Source organism: Podarcis cretensis, assembly GCF_951804945.1.
Source record: "Podarcis cretensis genome assembly, chromosome: 3".
Lineage (NCBI taxonomy): Eukaryota > Metazoa > Chordata > Lepidosauria > Squamata > Lacertidae > Podarcis > Podarcis cretensis.
Genome location: NC_137172.1, coordinates 32,572,558 through 32,596,648, shown reverse-complemented (window position 1 = coordinate 32,596,648; position 24,091 = coordinate 32,572,558). Strand labels below are relative to the sequence as shown.

At 39.2% G+C, this 24,091-nt stretch overlaps 1 protein-coding gene across 7 annotated transcripts in view; it reads left to right on the top strand.

Annotated features, from left to right (window-relative positions):
• The window catches only part of ENAH (ENAH actin regulator), a 76,063-nt gene that overhangs the window by 21,839 nt on the left and 30,133 nt on the right, over window positions 1–24,091 (top strand). For 6 of the 7 annotated variants that reach the window (XR_013836860.1, XR_013836861.1, XM_079969195.1 and 3 more), the window contains exons 2-4: window positions 14,611–14,776; window positions 19,067–19,244; window positions 22,168–22,252. Coding sequence is in view for 5 of the 7 variants with exons in the window: in XM_079969195.1 (XP_079825321.1) it covers window positions 14,611–14,776; window positions 19,067–19,244; window positions 22,168–22,252 (429 nt within the window). In the remaining 2 variants the exon portion in view is untranslated. Of the gene's footprint in view, window positions 1–9,625; window positions 9,730–14,610; window positions 14,777–19,066; window positions 19,245–22,167; window positions 22,253–24,091 lie in introns of those variants that run through there. The other variant, XM_079969196.1, reaches the window with a different exon arrangement.

The window sequence follows — 24,091 nt, the reverse complement described above, 5'->3', positions numbered from 1 at the left end:
CTCAACCAGAGGTTTCTATTACTGTCCTCTACCCAGCCAAATTCCATCTTAAAATTAATGCTCTGTGTTTTTCTGCCTCCAGCATTGACCGTTTGAGGTGTGTTTAGGGTAATGTGTACTTTGTTCTTAACCTGTAATTGTGATGGAGTTTCGCATGGCATCTGTAATTTGTGATTTAAACCAGGAGATATTCAGATGAAATTGGCAAGATTAGAACCTGACTTTCTAGAGGCACTCAGCAGCAAATGCAGCTGGCATCATTTCTGTGGAACATAGAAGGGCTTAATCGGATACATGGAGCATTGGCAGGGAAAAAAAATGAGTGTTTTGGAGTATCAATTTATGCCAGTAATGCCTTATTTGTATAATTGGCATTATGCTGCATTGTTTATTGTAAGCTGTTTGTGCTCCATGAGAAAATAAAAACTTGGTTTAAAAGCACACCAAATTCTACATCATGCTATGATAGACCTGCTATGATGGAGTCTTGGCTGTTGCTAACTCACATTCTCTCAGCATGTACCCTGCAAATAGCCTTTTAAACAGTTATTTCTAAAGATGCCTTAGGCTGCAGTTGTATACCCTTCACCTACTACCTTTGAGTAAGCCACACTAAACTAAGTGAGGTTTACTTTGGAGTACACAAGACTGCATGGCTAATAGGCTTAACATTTTAAGCTGGCAGTTCTAATAGTTAGGCCTGCTAGGCCTGTGATTACAATGAGGATTGCTGGAATAACCCAGACCTTCCAATATTGGCAGGGGGGGGGGCTTGTCCTGTGGACTGTTCCTGAACTGTGTGAGTTTACAGTAATTAGTTGTTAAACACTGAGGCGGCATAGGATATTGGGAATGTCATGACGGTTTAGATGTAGAGGTATAAGAAGATGGGATGCATGCAGGAAGTAAAATTGATGAAGGGGAAATATGGAGAGAAGTAGGAAGTTGAGGCCCACAAGGATTGGTATTGAGGCGTGTGTTTTTTAACTTGTTCATAAATGATCTAGAATTAGGACCATGCAGTGAGGTGGTCAAGTTTGGTGACAAAGATACTAAATTGTTCAGAGTCAATAAAAGAAAAAAGAGATCATGAAGAGCTCCAAAAAGACCTCTCCAAACTGAGTGAATTGTTGGTAAAATGGCGAATGCAATTCGTTCTGAACGAGTGTAAAGTAATGCATGTTGGGACAAAAAGCATTAATTCCACATAAATACTCATGGGGTCTGAACTGGAGGTGAACCTCCAGGAACCTTGGGGTCATAGTAGATTGGTCGATGAAGATGTCAACCCAGTGCGTGGTGACTGAAAATAGCAGATTCTATGCTAGGGATCATTAAGAAATGGATTGAAAATAAAACTGCCAGGAACATAATGCCATTATATAAATCTGTGGTGCGGCCACATGTGAAATACTTTCTACAGTCCTGCTCGCCTCACCTCAAAAAGGATATTCTAGAGTTGTAAAAGTTTCAGAAAGAGCAACCAAAATTATCAAGGGGATAAAGCAACTCCCCTATGAAGAAAAGTTGTAACTTTGGGGAGTTTTTAATTTAGAAAAAGGCAAGTAAGAGGCGGCATGATAGAAGTATAGAGAATTATGTGCAGCTTGGAGAAAGTAGATAGAAAAAGTTTTTCTCCCTCTCTCATAACACTAGATCACAGGGGTAGGCAACTTGCGGCTCCGAAGCCGCATGTGGCTCTTTTACACCTTTCCTGCGGCTCCGGGGCGGATACTAGCGAGGGGAGGAGGCACATTGTGCGCCCTGACACTCCCCACTGTGGCGGGCACTGTACTGGCTGTGACGTCGCATGGGGGCGGTGCGTGTGTTAGTCACGCACCGCCCCGACGTCACCTTCCCGCCCGCCCGCTACATTGTAAGGGGCATGTACGCTGGTCACTGCATTGAAAGGGGGCATGTACGCTGGTCACTGTTTTGAAGGGGAGTGAAGAACACACACCCAAAAAAAAGGTAACTTGTTAATTTAACGTTTATTTCTATGAGGAGGAGTAATTCTGAGGGGTCAAACAAAGAAATAATAAAAAGTGACAAAAAGGTTATTTTTATAATGACGAGTTTTGCGGCTCCCAGTTGTTTTTTCTTCGGAAACGGGTCCAAGTGGCTCTTTTTGTCTTAAAGGTTGCAGACCCCTGCACTAGATCTTTTGGACACCCTATGAAGCAGAGTGTTAGAAGATTCAGGGTGGATAAAAGAAAGTGCTTCTTCATAGCTAAACTATAGAACTGACTCCCATAAAAAATGATGGGCCAGATTGAGTGAAGTCTTCCAGTGTGTGAGCTAGTGTAACTGGAGAATTGTCAGAGACTAGGCCCTACTGAGTAGGGCATAGTGTATGTGTGGATGTGATTTTTAAGTGCATTTGGAACACCCAAGAATATGTTTTGAAACTAGTGCTGTTCACATTTGTCATATCTTTCCTTTGTTGGTTTATTGTAGAGTTGGAAGGGGTCCCAAGGGTTAATGCATTTTCTTGAAACCAATATGTCTCTTTGAATAGGATAGATATTGTTTGTCACTTTAAAGGTGGTTTTCAAATTCTCTGTCTTCCACTTCCAGGGAATCCTGTCCTTCTCTTGTCATTTGTCACAGAACCCCAGCATTTTGCAAACAGTTTTGGGTTTCATGCTTTGAGGCGGGCTATGCTGATGTCAGTCTTGCATAGTCTAAAATAGGGAAATCTCCATGATCCATAAGAATGCATACCTGGGGCCACTTAACACAGATTAGTTATGCTTTAACAATTAAGTAGGCCTGATAGGAATCTCTTGAGCTGGACAGAATAGCTGGATGTACATGTACGTTCAGTGAAATGTTTCAACAAACAGACATGCACACTATACAATTGGTTGTATCTTTTCAGCCATTTTTATCTACATTGTAGGGAATGTTTAGTAGCAGTGGACAAGCCTGTCTTCAGAAAAGCCTTTCTGCCAGTATTGATTGAGTCATAGATGATTCCCTGATAAGCTTCCAAAGAACTCGAGGATTCACCAGTTCCAACTTGAAAACTACTTACATAAACAAATGTGAGCAAGGTCATAGAAACAGCATTGTAGATTTGGAAGGTATCCCCCTTCTAGTCATCTAGCCCAACCCCCTGTAATGCAGGAATCTCAACTAAAGCATCTATGACAGATGGCCACCCAGCTTCTGCTTAAAAACCTCCTCCACCTTCTGTGGGAGTCCATTTTTGTCTTAGAAGGTTACTGCCGTTAACAGCATCTGAAGTGATAAAATACTTCCTGTTCAAGTCCGCATGGAAATAATTGAATGGTAATCCCTCTAAAAGAATATTGGCCATATGCCACACTAGTGGAGTGAGTCAGTAGTACGGTCTTTACTAGCATTGCCAATTATATATAGGTCAGTGGTAGATGATGTAATATAGGTTATTTCCTGTGATCATGAAGCAGAGAGTTTGTCATTAAAGTGTGTGAATTTTTGAAATAACGCTGCTCATCTAAAGGATGCATACAATTGAATGCTTGGACTATAACATGGATTGCTAAAACATGTACAGTACCTTGAAACTATTGGCTCAATTTATAGGAATGTGCCTCATGTTTGGCTGCTTCTCCCCTTTTGCGCTGTTTCTTTCCTGTACTTCCTGCCCTGCAGTTTTTTGTGTTGTTTTTTTTTGGCATCATAGCCTTTGGGGCTAATCTAGGCTTCTAAGTGCTGTTTGTCAGATCTAGCTGGGATATTTTTGACGGTATGCTAGTTGTATGTTCTTTAGGTGAATTGGATATCTTGGTTGTTTTAAGTTCAGGTAGCTAGCTGTGTTGGTCTGATGCCATCAAAATAAAAATAAAAAAGTAAAAAATTGTCCAGTAGCACCTTATAGCCCAACCAAGCTTATACCAGAACAAACTTAGTTTGTCTATAAGGTGCTACTGGATAATTTTTTACTTTTTTATTTTTATTTGGTTGTTTTAAATATGTTGTATTTTATGCATTTATATTTTATATTGTTGTAAACTGCTACAAATATTTTCTATAAATAATTAAAAATAAAAATACTTAGCTCTGATGTCTAAACTCCATAAATTCTGTTTACTGCTAACTATAGATTTCCTCCAGTGTTGATTCAAAATGGATTTCTAGTTCTGGTTTGGGTGGTACCCTGTGTACTAACTGTGGTTAGTGGGAGCATATTTCTGATGGCCAAAGCATGGTTTGACTGACTTCTTGACTGAGCTGTTGAGGCTTGCTTATCATAACAATAATTCTATATTTGGTGTTGTCTAAAAATTTAGATGCATTTTGAGCAACTCTCTGTGGCATAAGGGCATTGGGATACTGTGCTGGTTTGGAACTTAGAGATATGTGCCATAGCAATTAAATGAAACTGCACAATAGAAAAGGCACAGACAGTGCCATTATGAGATTTGACATTTCAAGAGCTGATTTTAAATGTGTTCATCTGTATGCACACATTGAATAACTACTGCTTTTTATCTAGCCCTGGAATGATAGAAATGAGAGCTCGATTTATGAAAAGTCAGTATGAGCAGAAGACCTGATTGCATTAGCTTTAAGAAGCAGTGAACATTTTAAGATTTTAAAATACCCTTACTGCTTAATTTAATTTTTTTTATTTATTGCATCCCAACTTTTTCTCCAAAGTGCACAAAGTGGTTACATGGTTCTGCCCCTCTTCATTTAATCCCCCAAACAAGCCTGTGAGGTAGGTTAGGCTGAGAGGCAGTGACTGGCCCAAGGTCACCCAGTGATCTTTATGGCTGAGTTGGGATTTGAAACATAGTCTCTCAGGTACTAGTCTTATCTGCTATACTTCACTGCCTCTATTACTACTGTATAATAAGTACAGTACAGACATATGTCTAAATGTTTCCTGTCTCCTGAATCGTGGTTGGGTTGTAGTAAAATTTGTCTTCGGTGTGCTGTGGATTTAACTTCTACACGGGAGGCAATGTCCTGCAGTCTCATTATGTGAACGAAGGGAGTGAACCTTCCTCCCTCAATCTCAACCAATGGGAGAGTTCCTATGAGGAAAAGTGTTCACTTAAGTACAAGCCGCAACCATTTTGCGCTTGTCCAGTTGACACAAGACAGCCAGTGTGTGGGTCTTTGGGGACACGGAAGAGGGCGGAACAGGCTTATGCATTCTCCACTGACATGTGCAGACTCCAGGATTGGAACCCCCGTGCAAAATGGTCGTCATCTGTATGCAGAATTCAGGCACCTTGTAGATAATAACATCAATTTGTACCGTTTTTAAAATAGATGATAACGGTTGATATGTTGTGTGGAACACTTCCAGCCACCACTATTTTTTACTATTTATGTGTAGTGATTTATAGCCCACCTTTCTTAAATTACGGAACATAAGGCTCCCCAGTACCAATTTGACCTTCTTTAAGGGTGTACTAGGCATGTGTACTAGGACTACTGTTTCTTACTGGAGCGTCATCAAAATATTCATTAGCAGATGCTGTGCTAATAATAATGACACTAAAGATCTGGAATGCAGATTGAGAGAGATACCCAGTAAGTTAATGTGGTCTGGGAGAGCAGCTTCTTCAAGTTCTAAAGATCTCAGAAGCTTCCTCCATAGTAGGGCTGGGCAATATATCATCCAAACTGGTTGGACGTCTATATTGTGATATCAGTTTCATAATTTTTGACCTGGCAATATATCGCAAATCATGATGTGTGTGTGTGAGCTATGCAAAAATCACAGTGGGAAAAACCATGAAGCCAGCCAATGTTTCTCTTGATTCCTGTAGCCCCTATTAACTCTGCCAGCTCACCTCTCCTCTGCCTCCTGCAAGTGGCAGTGAATCACAAGAGCAGGGGCTGGCAAAAATCGCAACGGGGGGAGGGGAACAGTGAAGTCAGCCAGTGTCTCTACATAGCTCCATTATATCTCAGACATCGTGATATATTGGCATATCACGTTGTTTAACTGGTGGTATATCATGATGTTGAAAACCAGATACTTCCCAGCCCTAGCTGAAGGGTGGTCTTTCAGTTTTTGAAATAAAATAAAAACATACTCAAATGGTTTGACACTACTTAAGCAAAATTATTTCCCCTATAGCCAGCAAGAGGATAGAGAGCTACAGTAAAGGCACTTTTGACCGGCTTTTAGTTGAATCAAGTAATACTCGCTAAAAGGTGGTGCTAGCCATTGTGGGCTTTTTTTCCTTTTAGCTGTCAAGATACTGGGAGGAGTTTCAAGGCTAGCGCCTGCCATCTACTATGTTTTGCAGTCTTCACTGAATATTTTGCATCTGTTTTTAAGGCATTCCCCCCTGCCTCCTTGTTTGTACTGATTCTCACTTCACAATTTGTGCAAAGCTTTTCAGAACATAGCATTAATTAACAATATGAATGGTGGTTCTTCAGTGCAAGAGACGATACTGTTTTCCTTTAAAATATCTGGTGAATGCTCAAACAAACAAACAAACAAAAAACACTGCAGAGGATTAGCAAACAGGTTACGAAATGCCACCTAGTCTACAATTATTTATTATTTAGCAAATAGAACTTTTTAGAAAGCTTAAGAGCACTTGCTGATTGATACGGCATTCTTGTTCCCCAAGGGCTGTTCTACACAAGTGATTTATAACACTTAGGTAGGTGGCATGCATACTCCATACATTATTCTATTTGTATATGAAGAAAGACAATTTTTCTTTTTAAAAAAATTCCACCAGTAAGTCTTAAATTACTTCTACAGTTCTTGTAGAAGAGTAACAATTGCGCTTAAGTACTTGAAAACAACACATACACCTCTTGTAAAGTGATCTGCTACAATGGTAAACTGTTTCAATGCTATCTCTAAAAGTTCGCCTGTCTATAGTGTGTAACTAACCCCTTGTTTGGGGGTGGGGGAATCTAGATTATTATCTTAGACGTTCAAGAACTAAGGGTTGTATCCAGCTTGCACAATAGACTTTTCATTCCTCTCTTCTCCTCTGCAACCCTCTGTGTACCCTCAAAATCTGCACCAGAGACAAGAATACATTTTCCCTCCATATATTCTATGTGTATACTGAGCAGTTGTGACTGTGAGAGGAATTAAGTCATTTCTCAAAAATTGCTCCATGTAAATTAGTTATGGCAGAGTTCTGACAGAGACGGCATAGACTTAATGCAGGAAAGGTAATGCTGCTCTAACATGGTAGGTACAGTTGTACCTTGGGTCTTGAACAGAATCCATTCCGGATGTCTGTTCGACTTCTGAAAATGTTCAAAAACCAAGGTGCCACTTCCAATTGGCTCCAGGAGCTTCCTGCACTCAATTAGAAGCTGCCGAAGCTGCATTGGACGTTCAGCTTCCAAAAAATGTTCGAAAACAGCAACACACACTTCCAGGTTTGTGGTGTTCGGGAGGCTAAATGTTCGAGTAACAAGGTGTTCCAGAACCAAGGTACAACTGTATCTTGTAAGCTTTTCTGTACAGCTTGCTCAAAGTTTGTTACAAGAAAGTGAAAGGCAAGACTGTGTACACTGAGATGTGGTTTAATGCATCACAATTCCAGGTTGCCTTAGAATACCAGCTGGTATTCCCAGAATAGGATTGGTTGTCTAATATGTATCCTGCTTATTCTGCAGCATGTTCCCATCATGAACATCATGAAGTAGCACATATGTAGTAAGCAGATGCTTAGCAAGCACATATTTACTTGTTTGCCATAAGCTTGCCTTCAAGCATTAGTGTTCAGCATTGGAATATGTAGTGAGCATTCATTGTATTGTGAAGCTGTCCTTTGATAGTAGTCGAGTGCCAGAACCTTTACAGCTGAAAATGAATCTGTTAGATGCTTTTTTTAACATACACAGGGATGTTCAACAGGTTGACTGCTAGCGGCTCAATTAATTTCCTCCGTGGGGGGAAGCATCCGGCCCTGGCCCTCACTCGCTCCCCTAAAAAAAAAATCAACAATTTTGGTGTGTCCCCCCCCCCCAAAAAAATGGGTAGATCACTGCCAGCTTTTTATTGTGGGAGTAGATCACAGTCTCTCGGGAGTTGAACGTCCCTGACATATAGTAATAAAATTTCCTGCACTATTAATAGTTTAATTCATAAGCATTTTTAAATGCTAAAAGTAAAACTAAAAATAGCATACTTGATGGATTGCATATTGTGCATATTGTGCTCGTATTCAGACACCCATGCAAGTTTTGATGTCACAAAAAATGAGTACTTGCCTCAAGTAGCTGTCATGTGCTATGATGACCCATTGCTTCCTTGCAGCCTAAGGACATCTAGTGATCAAAGAGGGCAGACAGTTCTGCCCAAGACTAGGCCAGTCTTCCAAAACTTTGTGCTCTGTATCTGGCTGGGGTTGATGGGAGTTTGTTTATTTTAAAGCATTTCTAGGTGGGGCCTGCTAAAAGTGGCTTACAACAATAAAATACAACATACAGAAAAACATGACTCTACAAAAGAAATAGAATTGCCCCCCAACCCCCCAGAAAATCGAGTAGAACAACAAAACATCACTTATGGAAGGCAAGTAAGAAAAAAGTCCTTCCAAAATCCTTGAAGCCTTGAATTTGATTGCTTTTCTACTGAGAGGGAGGACTTCCAGTGTCACAGGGTCCCCATGTAAAAGGGCCCTCACCCTTATGTCCAGTAAGATCCTGCCAGGTCTGATCATCTCACCGGCAGTGTCTGCATTTTGGACCAACTGCAGTTGCATTCTAAAGCAGCTGAAGTTTCAATAAGATCAGTTTCAATAAAATCATTCCATCAAAGAAAAACAACAAAAATTTCAACAGCAAGGACATTCTTATCAAGTAGGCCGCCAACCAGCTTGTCATATTCCCAGCAAATGCCTGGGATAAAAGATGAGTTTTATTTTGGTGCTAAAAGGAGGTTAATGATGACCTCCTTTTAGACCTCACTGAGGAGAATTCCACAGCTAGGGAGTCCCAACGCAAAAGGCTTTGCTCTTGGTGAACCTCCCTCACATGGAGAATGCCCTCAGATGAAGGGTCCGGATAGGTTCGTATTGGGAGAGGCAGTCAGATATATATTGTGTATTTTAATTTCTTGCGGATCGAGTTGCATTCAGTAGGACTGTTTCGGTGTAATCTCCCATATGAAGGAGCGATGTGGAATGATTCCTTTGGAGAAATACCATGATTAAACAGTTGAGGAATGATTTTGCAGGAGTAGGACCTGTCTGTGCTGCTCTATTTTTTAAGGTATTTTTAACCTGCCCTTAAACAGAAGTGCTGGGATGGATGCATTGTGCTCATCGATCTTTTCTGCACAACCTGTGAAATCTTCCATGCCGATTTTCTGCTTGTATTCCTTCATAACACTTTATGCAGAAGAAAATGCCCTTGCCTGAATGCCTGTGATAGTTACTTTGTAGTAGCTTGGTAAAAGTTTCTCCAGTTGAGTCCTGCATACACTTCACTGTTACCTACTACATTTAGAGAATGAGTTCAGGAAGGAAAAGAATTATAGCATATGGCTAAGATTTCAGTGGCATGTTTATTTTAGGGACCAGTTACATTCTTGCAAGACTACTCTCTGACTTAATTAGAAATTGGGACATTACTTTCAAGCTTCTAGTCTAGTTGAGCACTCAAAAGTCTTGAGAAATACCCATTGCGGGGGGTTATACATTTTACTATGAGAATTTTAAGATTGTCTGACAAAGAGCAGCAAACCATGAAACTGGCAGATATACCCTTGGCTGTGCTCCAGCTGCCTGTAGCAATGTAAGTACACACCATAGCTCTTGCTTGTGATAAAACGTACAGAAATTCTGCTTCTGAAAGATAATACAAACTTTTAAATTCATTTAAATTGTTGTTGAAAAGAGGTTGATCTCTTTCTGATAACAAGAAATTAATTGTTGCACGTAGTTTTTTATATGTAGCAAACTATTTTTAGCACGAATAGCTTGAGCACTACAAAACAATTAACAAAATCAGAATTAAAGGTACATTTGGAAGATGTTCCTGCATATGTGACTTTCTGACAGACATAAGGGAGTGACTGATATCCCACATGAAGCGTTTTCTCCGAGTACTTGTAAGATAGTTATATTTATCCTTTTGAACCTTTTAGGATTAATGGTGAAAGTCATTCTTTACTGAACAGTACTTGAACTGCTCAGGTACTACTCGTTTTCTTATTATTAGGATAAACAGAAAGGTTGATCTGGTTTCTCCTTGCATCATAGATAAAATGTTTTTAAACAAAAAACAAAAATGGGCTGTGTGCCAAGAAAAGGTTTTTGTACCAATATAATTTTGTATCTTAGTTGCTTAAAGCATGCTGTTTTCCAAAAACATTTTAAAAGGGGAAAATGAGTCATTACTGGTTTTCCAAACAAAGTTAGTGTTTAAGATTGAACTGTTACTATCTCAGTAATGCCATTTATAACTAAATCCAAATAAATCTTACATTTAACTAGCATAGTAAATTATTTTGTTAGGAACACAAATCTTGAGTTTATATAACAGTAGCATAATCTATAACATCATTTCCCTAGAGGAAAAACTGCAACTGAAAAGGCAAAGAAAAAGTGACTTTGAATTGATTTACCCCTTAATAGATAAAGTTTGTTCACTGTAAATCATGGGTGGCATTCTACTAAAGTTTAGAGCAGACCTGTAGAAGATAATGGGCCTAACCCAGCTCATTAATTCCTGTGGTTCTACTCTGAGTAAAACTTAATTGAAAACTAGCTCATGGTCCCACAAGACATTTAAAAGGATGTTAATCAACCCAAGACCTGGTTTCCCTCCCATCCAGCAGGGTAATGAATGAGTTGGTCTGATGTGTGGTGTGTGTGTGTGTGTGTGTGTGTGTGTGTGTAGTGTATAAAAAGGATTCAGAGCAGGAGTTAGGGGGGAGGCTCCAACAAACAATGCATACCAGTAAAATACTGCATTTTCTCCAATACCTCATTTTGATACACTGTGCATTGAAAGCTCTCAGTTATTGTGCTTGCACATTTTGATTTAGTTCTCAAACTGCAATTCCCTCTGGAAAAACTAGTTAAGTATTCTTGTCTTGTCTAGCTAGGCTTCATGTTGTCTATTGGTGACGGTGCAAATACTCTAGGGTTATTGATTTGGTTTTTCCGTTTATAGCATGAAGAGACTAAATACCTTTGCAATAAATAACACAGCTGACATACATTGGTGTACTCTAGAAACAGCCTTAACTAAAATAACTTCTACTTTGTACCAAGTATAGACAGGGGTATAAAGTCTGAGTGAGGCAAGTGGCATAATCTGTGTTTTGCATCCAATATCTGCATCAGAATTGTGACGGAGATATCACTAACGTGCCCCTAAATGCTTTACCACTGAGTATCTGCTTAAGATCTTAAATGCCTGAGAAACTAACCTAGTCAACATGGTGAGCTGTTTGGTCAGGATCCAGCATTTAACATTGGAATGCAGTTTGCACATAACATTAGAAAATAACCATGGTTTAACACAGATTAGTAGCATGCTGGTACCCACTGCTTAAAAGGCTTCTACAACAAACCACAAGCTCTAGCTGTTCGCTTATTAGTGCAACAGAGCTGCTACATTTGTGTTGGTGGGTAATCTGGACTAATTCTGTGCAGGTTTATTTCAGTAAGCCAGTTAAATATGAAGAGATGACTGTCTTGCTGCAAGGCTGCTATATAAAACAGGTTCTAGTTTTCTAGGTAATATCCTAAATCTTCATAAATAACCCCAATCCCGGTTAATTTGTGACCTCTTTTTCCTCCACCAACACTTTAGTTTTTACTTGCTGAAATCCTGTACCCACTTATCTGGGAATAAGCCCCTTTGAGCACACTGGGAGTTACTTGTGAGTAGACCATGTATAGGATTGTGCTGTAACAAATGTTTAAAGATAAATTAATGTAGTTTGTGATAGAGAAAGGACTTCACTCTTGATGTTCATAATGTTCATCTATGCACTGACTCTAGTGCTTGTGTTCTCTTAAACTAGCAGACTATCTTCTCATTTTTATTCAACAACCATGAGCTGAGAATGTTTTAGGACTGTGCAAATGGTCTGGTTTCAGTGTACTTTACTGAAGTACATTGACAACTTTTCCCAAGTCTTTGAGGAAAGGGCATTGTACACGGGGCATTTCTGTTGGATCTAGAAGTAGGGTTGTTGTATCTAAAAAAAGAGCTATCCAAATAACAGCTGGGAAAGTATGCGTCAAACACCACAAGCTAGTTTGTCTCACTCATGAAGCAGATGTCCTTGCAGTTTCTTTGAGGATGAGCTATGTAGTCATTGTTTTTATGTTTCATTTTTGATATCTGATTCTATTGTATTTTTAGTCCTGTTTTTCCCGTGTCATGGAGGATGTATTCTAGCGGGGAAGGGCAGAACTTGAATGGGTTGTTTATACTTCAAGATTATACTGAATAAATGGTTTATACTTAAAAAATAGCTGAATGTGATTACCCCCCCCCCCCGGTTTCCATAGAGTAATGTGGTGGTTTTCTAGAAAGATTTTTTTTAAAAAAAGCTGCCCTTAATTGATACAGCCTGTGTTAACATTTTTATTTAATTTATATTTAGAGAACAAATCAAAACTAGCATTTCATGTTAAATTTATATGCTATATAATTACAAAAGCAAAAAATAGTTGAACTGACATATTTCAAATGTGTATTTAGTGTGGTTTAACTATTATAATGAAACAAATTCAGACAAGTATTTTAAGACATGACAACTAAATATATGGGAAGTTTATACTGCTATTTAAATTTTTGGGGCGGGGGGATGAAAATGCTGAAAACTGCCCAAGGTGTTGTCAACATAAATCTGCAGGTTAATGGCTCATTTGACAAAATATTTGATCCTCCTACAACAGGGGTAGGCAGCCTAAGGCCTGCGGGCTGGATGCGGCCCAATTCTTTCTCAATTCAGCCTGCAGACCGTCCGGGAATCAGCGTGTTTTTACATGAGTAGAATGTGTGCTTTTATTTAAAATGCATCTCTGGGTTATTTGTGGGGCATAGGAATTCATTCATTTCCCCCAAAAAATATAGTCCGGCCCACCACATGGTCTGGGGGACGGTGGACCAGCCCACAGCTGAAAAAGGTTGCTAACCCCTGTCCTAGAAGATAGCAGGGTTTTTTCATGTTATTTTTTCCATATTTTTTCAAATGCATTGTTGCTTTCAGTTTGCTTCATGTTAATAAATATGTAGTAATGAGAAATGGTGTTCTGAAAAGATTAAAATGCAACTTTTGATTTTAGGTTTCACTAAGAACATTCAGGTTACTTTATAGTTGCCCAGTTTGACTTGAACCCTGCCATATTGAATAATTTCCAGCCAGTCTCCAATACTCAAGTATGTGTTCTGTGTTGGTTGGATAATGCCTCGGATGAATCTAGCAGCTATTTGTTCAGGCCAGTAGACTATGTTAGCAGGCTTTTTAAAATTATGCTCCTTTTTGTAAATCCTATTGAGCCACACTCTGCTTTATGTCCCTTGGAATCTGGGCTAAAAGCCAGATGTTCCCAGATTAATAGGGGTCATGGAATGTTTGGGCAGTTATAAATGGAAGAAGAATCTGTGCTCTGAAGTTGCAGGTTGAATAGGTCTGGTTCACATCTCATATTAAACTTTAGTTTAAAACAAACCATGATTTAATGAGAATGAGCAGTATACTGCTACACAATGGTTCCTGTGGCATCCTATCTTTTCCACCACAAATTAAACAAGTCACAGTCTGTTTTGTTATGTTGTCCAAATCTGGGGCTGTTGGTTTGTTTCCTCCAAACAAGTCATAAGTGGTAGCCAAGGTTTCTTACTGGCTAGCGTTTTGTGGTTTGCTTGAGGAAACAAAACATGGAACCTTTGTTCTGTTGGCACGACAAACCAGATTAGAGCTTGTTTCATCCATTGTGCAATAGGAGGGAGGGGGAGCTCTGTGAGTAGCATGCACTAGCATATTGAACATTCAGATTAAACCATGGTTTGTTTTAAACAACTGTGGAGGCCTACCTGTATTTAAAAATAAATAAATCAAGAGAAGCCTAATAGTTAAAAGCAAGGATGCTTACTGAATCTCTGTTGGAAGAATGTTCCATAACCTGGGACCAGTGTCACTAAATACTGAACTTCTGGTTGAGTCCGGTCAGGCCTCTAACATGGGTGCTACTCTGGATGATCTCAGTCATCGAACTGGGATATAAAGGCTTAGGCAGTCCTTAAGGCACTGTGAGCCCAAGTTGTTGCTGTATTTACAATGTTTATTTTCATTCATTTTAAAGTGTATTTATACCAATTTAATATTATAAGCCATTTTGTGAAGATTTGTGCTTTGAAAAGTGGGTTAGAAACGTATGAATTGCAAGATTGGATTATTATTATTATTATTTTAATGACATAAATTGGTCCACCGTGGTCATCCCTCCTCTTCCCCTATTCAGAAGAATTAGATGAACTGTTTGGAAACAATGTCTGATTGGACTAATGAAACTATGTATGAACGTTTCAGAATGGGAAATGAGTGGTAGAATGTTGCCTTTGTTTTGAAAAGGTGTTTCCTTTCATATAGGACATTTAACATCACTTGTTTTTTTCCTTCTAATAATTTGCTTTCCTTTGTTTTAACAGTGAGCAGAGCATCTGCCAAGCACGGGCTGCTGTAATGGTCTATGATGATGCTAATAAGAAGTGGGTACCAGCTGGTGGATCTACTGGATTTAGCAGAGTTCATATATATCATCATACAGGCAACAATACATTTAGAGTAGTTGGCAGAAAGATTCAGGATCATCAGGTAAGTGATTAAGCTCAAGTAATTAAAATGGCCTTTTATTTTAGTTGGTCAGATGTAAATGTTCTCTTACATTGATGGAAGGAGATGAACTTTTGGATCCACCTCAGAGCCTTTAACTTAATAGAATAATGGGACAGTCAAACAGAGGCTTTCAGACGATTTTCACCACAAATCTACATTTTTTATCATCGATTGTCTCTTTTACCAAAAAATAAATAATGCCAACTGAGTGGAATTATCTGAGGGGTTTGGAATGTAGAGTCCAAAGAGTTGGTGTAGGTGAGATCAAAGTTTCATTTATTGATTTAACAAGCCAGCTAGTTCCTAATCACAGTTTCAGATGGAGAAGAAGCTAGGATTATTATATTTTTACATCATGCCACTTAGAAAATAGCAAGGGTCCCTCATCGTACTCACCCTCAGAGTGTGATTTCTTTGTGAACTTTACAAAAGTCCCAGTCTGCTTAAGTGGAAAGGATTGCATTTGTGACTTCAACATTCTGATTTTAAAAAACCAATATTAGTACAGTGGTACCTCAGGTTAAGAACTTAATTCGTTCTGGTGGTCCGTTCTTAACCTGAAACTGTTCTTAACCTGAAGCACCACTTTAGCTAATGGGGCCTCCTGCTGCCGCCGCACTGCCAGAGCACGATTTCTGTTCTCATCCTGAAGCAAAGTTCTTAACCCGAGGTAATATTTCTGGGTTAGCGGAGTCTGTAACCTGAAGCGTATGTAACCCGAGGTACCACTGTATGTGTACAGCTTACCTCTTGAAGGATCAGGATATCAGGGACTTACAAAACAGAAACATTTGTTGCAACAGATTCATGACTGAGGAGCCGAAGGTATGTAATTGATAATGTTTTGAAGACAAAATGAAGATCATCATGCAAATCTTTAGTGCAGCTGCACCTGTAATACTGTGTAGAGTTCTGGTTGCTTCACCTCAAACAGAATATTGTAGAGCTGGAAAGGGCTCAGTAAGGGGCAATCAAAATGATGAAGGGGATGGAGCAGACCCCCAAACCTCACCAAGAAGTGGACTGAACATGACAACGAAGTGATATTCACTACCACCCTGTTTCCAGACAACCTCCCACACCATATGGAGCAAAGACTAAATCAAGGCTATTTTCTGCTCTCTGCATTGGACCCATGACCACTTGAGACAGGCCCATGGTTGCCATGGAGGCAATGAACTCCCAGACTGGACCTGAGGCATGCTCAGCATGAATGTTGAAGTCACTCAAAACCACAGAACTGGGGTTCTCCAGCATCACACTTGAGACAAGCTCAGCCAGGGAGGCTGATGAGCAGCAGGGTAGGCAGTACAGCAATAGCACCCTTAACCGGTCTCTTTGGCCCAGCGTCAGATGCAGACCCTCTAGTGCTGCTCCAAGGAAGGTGGTACATGATGGTGGTATGTGGATAGTCTCTCCATTCTGGGCTGATGTCGCACCAAGTACCTGGGTGGGCAGAGCTGAGTCAAATTGGCCTACCCGGCTGCCCCACCCAGGTCTCGGTGAGACCCAGCCTCAACCAGGTCAGCCTGCTGAACCACACTCAGATCATGGATTAGCATTCATTGCGAACTGACCTGGTATCCAGCAGAAGAACCAGCAGACTGAAGGGGACAGTGTTAGATTATCCATTGATGCTGCGATAAGGGGGAGTTTAATGAGGAATATCAGGCACAAATACCTGTCATCATCCCTTCAACATCTCATTCTGTAATGCCTACCCTTCCCTTCGATCACCTTCTACTCTGATATCCTTTCCTCAAGACATATCCTGTATGTGGAACACTCTGCAAAAGTAAAAGTAACAATACACATTTTATCATGCCACCAGGCCATGCAGACATCAATCCACAATAGGTCACATATACAGCCCACCATAAAGATGTCAAGCCACAGCTGAGAAACAGAACAAAACCATCTTGTACGGGAATCCCACCCCATCTCTCACCTGGGGTATAAGCAAGCACTGCAGATGGACCATAAATAGACACCAACAGGTGCTGTAATGAAAATATTGTCATTCAGCACTCATTGGTAAATAGTAACTGGCCCTCAATAAAGAAAACTGTAAAAATTCTCCATCTGTTCCTATCAGCTCATCTAATGTATAAATCCCAGAAGCTAGCCACTTCTTCCATAGAAAGAATTATCTTTAAATCAGGGTTACCCCATGAAGTTTAACTATCAGCATATGGATCAAATTATAGCTGGCAAGCCAGCATACACAGTGACTCCCTAGTTGCTGAAATTGGTGATGTAGACCCTTTTTTACATGTATAGACTGCAGCACCACCCATCCCAAAAGAGGTATTACATGAGCCACCTCTCAAATTGCCCATGCTGGGTGTACTCTAGAAAAAGAAACTTGCTACTTGTTTATGCCTTGTAGTATAAAATAAAATATGGAAAATTAAATCATCTTTCCATTTTATTATTTTAAGTGATATACGAGGTGGTGAATTACCCCAAATAAACATCAGAAATAATACATTAAACTTCTGAAAATTTAGGATGACAAGTGAGATTGAGGAAAAAACATAAACCTTTGGGAGGATTATTAGATTATATTTTAAATGAATGGGATATAAGAATGTAAACAAGATGATAAATTGCGGGTAAGAATTGACAATGATGCAAGTGGGAGCGGGAGACGTGAGGGAGTCCAATGAAGCTAAGAAAATATGTTATGATATATGTTTCATTGTTTTTTATTTCTGCATTTATGTTTAAAAATTTTAATATATATATATATATATATATATATATATATATATATATATATAAAATAAACTTCTGAAAATATGCTTGGAAATTTGTTGAAAAATACCGCTGAGAAAAATTATTGTTCATGGCAGTACATCTTAAATGTGTTAACTCTACCCCTAAGTGCTAAGTTTAAGTAGTGCCTGATCTCAGTTATGAACCTATTTAAGCTTAATTTAATGATTTGAGAAATGTCTGTAGAAACCAAAATCCCTAGTGAAAATGCTTAGTGAAAGACATACACAGCAGGCAATTTAGACTTGCCCTCTGGCATTCTTATTTTAACCACTTTATTGTTCATCCTGGAATCTGACTAAACTTATCCATTGATCTGATAAATTCAGATATAACTGTTTCAGGCCTGCTAACAAATAGTAGCAAATCATCTTCAGACAAAGCTAATCTAAATTCCACTTGCTCATGCACAAACCATAAATCTTTCTGTTCTGTCTAATTGCATATACCAACGGTTCCAAACATAAATCAAAGATCAATGGAGAAAGAGGACATAAGAACATGGGAATAATAGTCTCTGTAATCTATCCCCAAGCCTTTCCCCACAGACAAATCAAGTGACACAAAGGCAGGTCTCATCTGCAGGTGCTGCTTTTCTTCCCTAGCCCTCTTCTATAAGGTAAAGGTAAAGGACCGCTGGACGGTTAAGTCCAGTCAAAGGCGACTATGGGGTTGTGGCGTTCATTTCGCTTTCAGGCCGAGGGAGCCGGCGTTTGTCCACAGACAGCTTTCCAGGTCATGTAGCCAGCAGGACTAAACCGCTTCTGGCGCAACTCTTCTGTACTGCCCTACTGGCCCAGCACCTGTTTCCAATGCAAGATCTCACCTGGAGCTGCACTCATTGGGGCAGGAGGATGGAAGAGAAGTGATACTGTGTTACACCTAGCCCTCTGTTCTAGTCAGAGAGGGTATGCCTGGTACTGGGGCATATATGTACCTCTGCCTTTTTAAAAAAAATAAGGGAAAAATCCCTAAATGAAGTTAGAACTATGAGAAATACGTGTCTGAATGAATGAGTCGCAAGAGGAGTTGTACTTAGCATTTTCTTCTATCTGTGCACATAGTTGCTCATTAACTGCCTCTTAAGTTTCTTCTCAGCCCATTTCTATTAATGCTAAACAATATAGTCAAACGCTGTGAAATATATTTATTTAATGACCGTTTACGCATTTTCATGGGAAAATTACTGTTTTATAATATATTGGTGGGGGGGGGTGTTTTTTTAATTATTATTTGGAGTGACCTAGCTGGCACTGCAGGTTTTTTTTATGGATGATAATTAAAACAATATAATTGAGGAAAATCAATAGGAAAGGGGACATTTGCTGCTAACAGGAAGTGTATTCCAAGGCATTGGGCCCCTTAGGCAGGACCATAAGCAAATCTCTCACATTCTTTTGGAACAAGGGGAAGGGAGAAGGAATACACATCCATAGGTGAAAATGCTACAAAGCACCTTTAAGCCATAACTATACTTTACTATTTTTTTAGGTGGTAATAAATTGTGCCATTCCAAAAGGATTGAAGTACAATCAAGCAACACAGACGTTTCATCAGTGGCGGGATGCTAGGCAAGTGTATGGGCTCAACTTTGGCAGCAAAGAAGATGCCAATGTCTTCGCAAGTGCCATGATGCATGCCTTAGAAGTGTTAAATTCACAAGACTCTGGTAAGGCTGCTACAAATTTCCACAACGGTTTTTAAATAGTGGCTTATTGTTCAATCTTACTTCGTTCTGTTTATCTTGAGTTGGAGTAGAAGGTCCAGATACATATTTTAACCTAAGCTGTTATCTTTCCAATAGACATGAGTTAGTTAGAAGTAGATGCCTTAATACTATGACTGTACATAACAGAATGCTGCTACCCTATATGGTGAAGGATTAGCAAATCAGTCTTACGTGCATCACAGTTCACTTCATGGGTATTGTAGAGTGAGTAATTACTTATATTTGGGAAGAGACTGCAGCAAGTTCCTGTGCAGTATTTCCAGAATTTGTGTTAGGTAAACTACCAGGTGGAATGAAATAAGAACTTCCTCAATAGAGGGTAAGAATCACCTTCAAGAATGCGTAGATGAAACTACAGTTTGGATCCACAAACCTTCAGGAAGAGCATTATCTTTATTCCTTAAAATATTGCATTTAAAATATTGTGGCCCTGCTTAGGAAATATATATATTTGTCTTTAATGCAAGTATTATTAGCATTTGTGTGCAATATAACACAATGGGTGATATCCAACTAAGGGTGCCTCTTGAAGCCCATGGCTCTCTACTGTTTGAACCAAGCTTAAAATGATTATGGCCACAAGGCAGCAGAGGTTTAGGGTCAGAGCTTTCCTTCTCCTTGGATGGGCTCCCAGCTGTGCAAAAAATAACTGTTTATTGAACTCATTTTGACAACTGAAGTCCACATAAACTTTTGAGCATGAAATAGCTTTGGTGTTTTCTTTATTGCAAAGAGAGCTTTGCACAGGTACTATAGGAACAACTGCTAGGCAGAAGATCCAGCAAGTCAATGCATTAATAGTCCAAGGCTTCAGATTTTTAAAACTTAGCTCTGTCAGTCAAAAACAAAGACATCTTAATTAGAAGACCTGCTAAAAATCATTTGTTCCCTGAAATGGCTTTTAGGAAAGACCCAGATTTAATTAATGGAAGCAATTGCTTAAAACATAACATTAAAGTGGTCTCATATTGGCCTTCTGATGGAGCATGAACAGCAAAATTAGAACATGGGTGTTCTCTGTGCCATCTGATGAATGTGAATAAGACCAGCAAGCCGATTTATCCAGCAGTACTTTGAATTCAACTGACCTCTCAGGCTTGAATAATAATGAACTCTAATCATACATTGTAGTGCAGTTGGTTGCATTCCTGTTGCCTTTCAACTATACTGTATGCAAAATGGTTTTTCTTGAAAGAGAGCCAGCCATTCCACCCCTCCCCCTTTTTCCCAGGGCTCTCTGCAACAATGGAGAGACATAGCATTAAGTGACTGATATATTCATCAGTGCTTCACAGTCATCAAACCCCTCAGGGACAAACTAGATGATACATTAAATATGTGAATTATCTGTTGTTAAAGATTTAAACAGCAGCATATAGCTCTGATCAGTATTAGGGCTGTGAGCAGGGGTTATTTAACAATTTCCTCTGCTATTCAGACAAAGAAAATACTGGTTTGGGGTGGGGATGTTTTTAGTTGGTACCATGAGGTGGAGTGGAATGATTAAAAATCTTGCCCAACAATCCACTGTCCTCATCTACATTGCTTTTTAATTTAATTTTTGTAAAATATACCATCAAATATGTGACAGCAGTCACATCTAGTTTAGCTTTGAGATGGTGGCTTAAAAAAAGGAGTTTGGTTTGAAAATCTAGGGTGGATACTGATGCACAGAGTCCTATATGGCTATTGTGAGAGTGCAAACATACAGCAGGACTAGTGAACCTTTGGCCCATCAGTCCCAGCCAGCGTGGCCAGAACTCCAGATGGGAGTTTTAGTCAAGCAACATCTGGAGAGACAAAGTTTCACCAGTCCTGCTATATAAGGTTGCCATCTTTGTGACAGTCACAAAGCCCCTCTCACCACACTTCATGGATCGTGTTTCAAGTAAAAAAGATTGATTTTTTTAAAGAAACAGGCAGAATAAACATTATCTCAATAAATATATCAGGTGCCTGAAAAAGAATTGTTTTTTAAAGTTGCATGCAAAATAACTGTCAGAACTAAAACTAGGAGAAAAACCACAAGAGAAAAGGCTCCCTTGTCCTGGAGTAAATACCATATAGAACTTGTTTGCATTTTATTTTGAGGACATCTATGAGACTGACCTGTAAGTCACCACACAGCACATGATCTGCTATTTAACACGCTGCACCTGGTGCTTCATTTTGAACTGTTGATCACATATCCTAGAACAATTATTTCTAGCAACTCCTTTACTGATGATGATGATTTAATAAATTTGTTACCTTGCTTTCACCAGAAGGCCTGCAGCTCACAACTATTTAAAATACAATGTTATGAACAGTTTAAAACAAATTAACAGTCATGGGAATGGGGTGGGTCCTAAAAGTATACAGCTCAGCTGCCAGAGGCCCAGGAAAACTGCGTTATGTAGGGAGGGAATTCCACCACTTAGGGAATGCCGCAGAGAATATCCTTTTCCAGGCAGCCACACCGAAAACTTTTGAGGGTAGTAAAACTGTCAAGAGAGGACCGTCAGCTTATTCGAGTATAAGCCGAGGGGGGCTTTTTCAGTGTAAAAAATCTGCTGAAAAGGTTGGCTTATACTCGAGTATATACAGTAATCTTGCTTCCCAAAGAATTGTTTTAAAATTTTGGAATCTTTTAAAGGTTTATAAATATGTGTTTTCTCCACACTCATCATATTCTTGCTGAATATATCAGTTTACATTTTGAAAAGATGTGGAGCAATATTGATGGCGATGCTCAGTTTGTTTTATGTATTTTGTAGGCTATTTGCTGGAAATTTAATAAGTAGTCAAAATTTAAAAGTTGATTTCTTATTGGACTTTACATGTGACTTTTGCATAACAGCTGAAGTGTAACTTGCTTTACTAGGTCCAACGTTGCCTCGACCAAATGCACAACTTCCCCCACAGGTGCAAAATGGCCCATCACAAGAAGATTTAGAAATCCAGAGAAGGTTAGTGTGGTTTTGCATAAAACAGTACTATTATGATGGTGATTGGGCAAGTATTTATTGGGGGGGCAGTTATTGTTTGGTACTATGGTATGTATTTTTGTGTTTTTATATTGTAAACCACCCTTTGATCCTTGGATGAAGTGCGATGTAGATATTTAATAAATAAATATTTCTTCATGTGAGGCTTTTCATAGTACATCAGAAAGTGCAGCATGGGCTTCTCTGAGTAAACATGTATATTTCCATACAGATTGGCCCATTTTGCATGTGATGCCTAGCCATTGCTTGTTTAAGCCATGGTTTAGCAAGGTGATCAAACAAACCATGATTTATTTCACCAAACATTGGTTTGTTTTCCAGCTGCTCTTGTATCATAGTTTTGTGGTTTGGTTAATGGTGGGTATTGGGTTCACATGTACTGCCAAGACCTAGTTAAAACAAACCAAGGTTCATAAGCCAACCCCCACCCCCAAAATGGCTTCACACTGTGTTTTGTTAAGCTGCAGGGCAAGATGTGTACATTACACAAAGCCATTGTTTAATAAACAGAAATATGTGGGGGGTAATTTTTGTGTTGATGTATTTCTTTCTAGAGGGTTTTTTTTGTTTTGTTTCTGTTGTAAAACTACATTTTACCAAGGCTATGGTTTACTACTTAATGTTAATGGACCTAATAGAATTATACTTGTTATTATATTGATTTATTTAACTTTCTGCATTTTGCAGTCTTATATTTAGTGTTAGAGGAAATATATAAAACAATCAATGCCAACTTTGAAGTGCAAAATGGCCCACAGGAGCCATTTTTGTAAGAAATACAGTGATGTCATCCAGTCAGATATATAGGACAGGCAGCTTTCCCAAGTTGTTCATGCTAGTTTGTTTTTCTTTGGGGTTTTGGGATGATTCCTTGAGCTTAAGTTTAATTTCAACAATTGGAAAAGGTTCATCGGAAATGTACACAGATGATAACATGTTTAGAAAGCAGACCCTATGAAGCAGTTCTGAAGGAATTGAGTACAGCATACTAAGGAAGAAGAAGACTGAGCAGGGAAAGATGGAATTTAGGTATTTAAAAGGAGATTCCCAAAGGGGACTGCTGGTTTAATTGTATTATTTTCAGCTTTCTTTAAAGTGCTAAAGGCAGCCGTCCTTTATACGCTTATAAGCACCAGCGAACTTAATGGGATTTATTTATAAGATGTCCATCAAGAATAGGCTAAGAACCAAGCAATTATAGGGTACTGATATTAAACATTTTGGTGGGGGGCAGTTCTTATAAGAACACTTGAGCACTGGTGCTAGCTAATAGACCTGTAAGGGGTGCTTCAGGCATAAGAATATGTTCTAGGGAGACAGGAGGGTGGGATTAAATGATAACTGGTTGCTGTTATTTCTTTTGTAAGCACAAAGTATGGGTAGTGTTTGAAAGTAAGGAATCAGATTGATCAGACCAGTGAATCCTATTCTTAGATTGTGCATTTGTTGTACACATACAGCACTTCTCTTAATGTGAAGTAAATATTTGTCAAATGTGGATTGCCTCCTGTTTGGCTATCCCTGCAGCTACTGCCCATGCCAATATGGTGCCCTCCAGGAGCTGTGGACTACCAGTCCCACTCAGCAACCCTTCGTGCTGGTCGGGGAGTTGTAATCCAAAAACATCTGGAGGGCACCTCATTGATTTTCACTGTTCTAGAGTCTTTCAGGATGGTTGACACCAACACAGGTAGCAACAAACAGCTAAAATAATTGCTGGGCTTGTTCAGTTCTAATGCATTCTCTGTTGAATATAATATCCGGAACCCCATTTTAAGATTCTCAGAATAAAAGATCCTA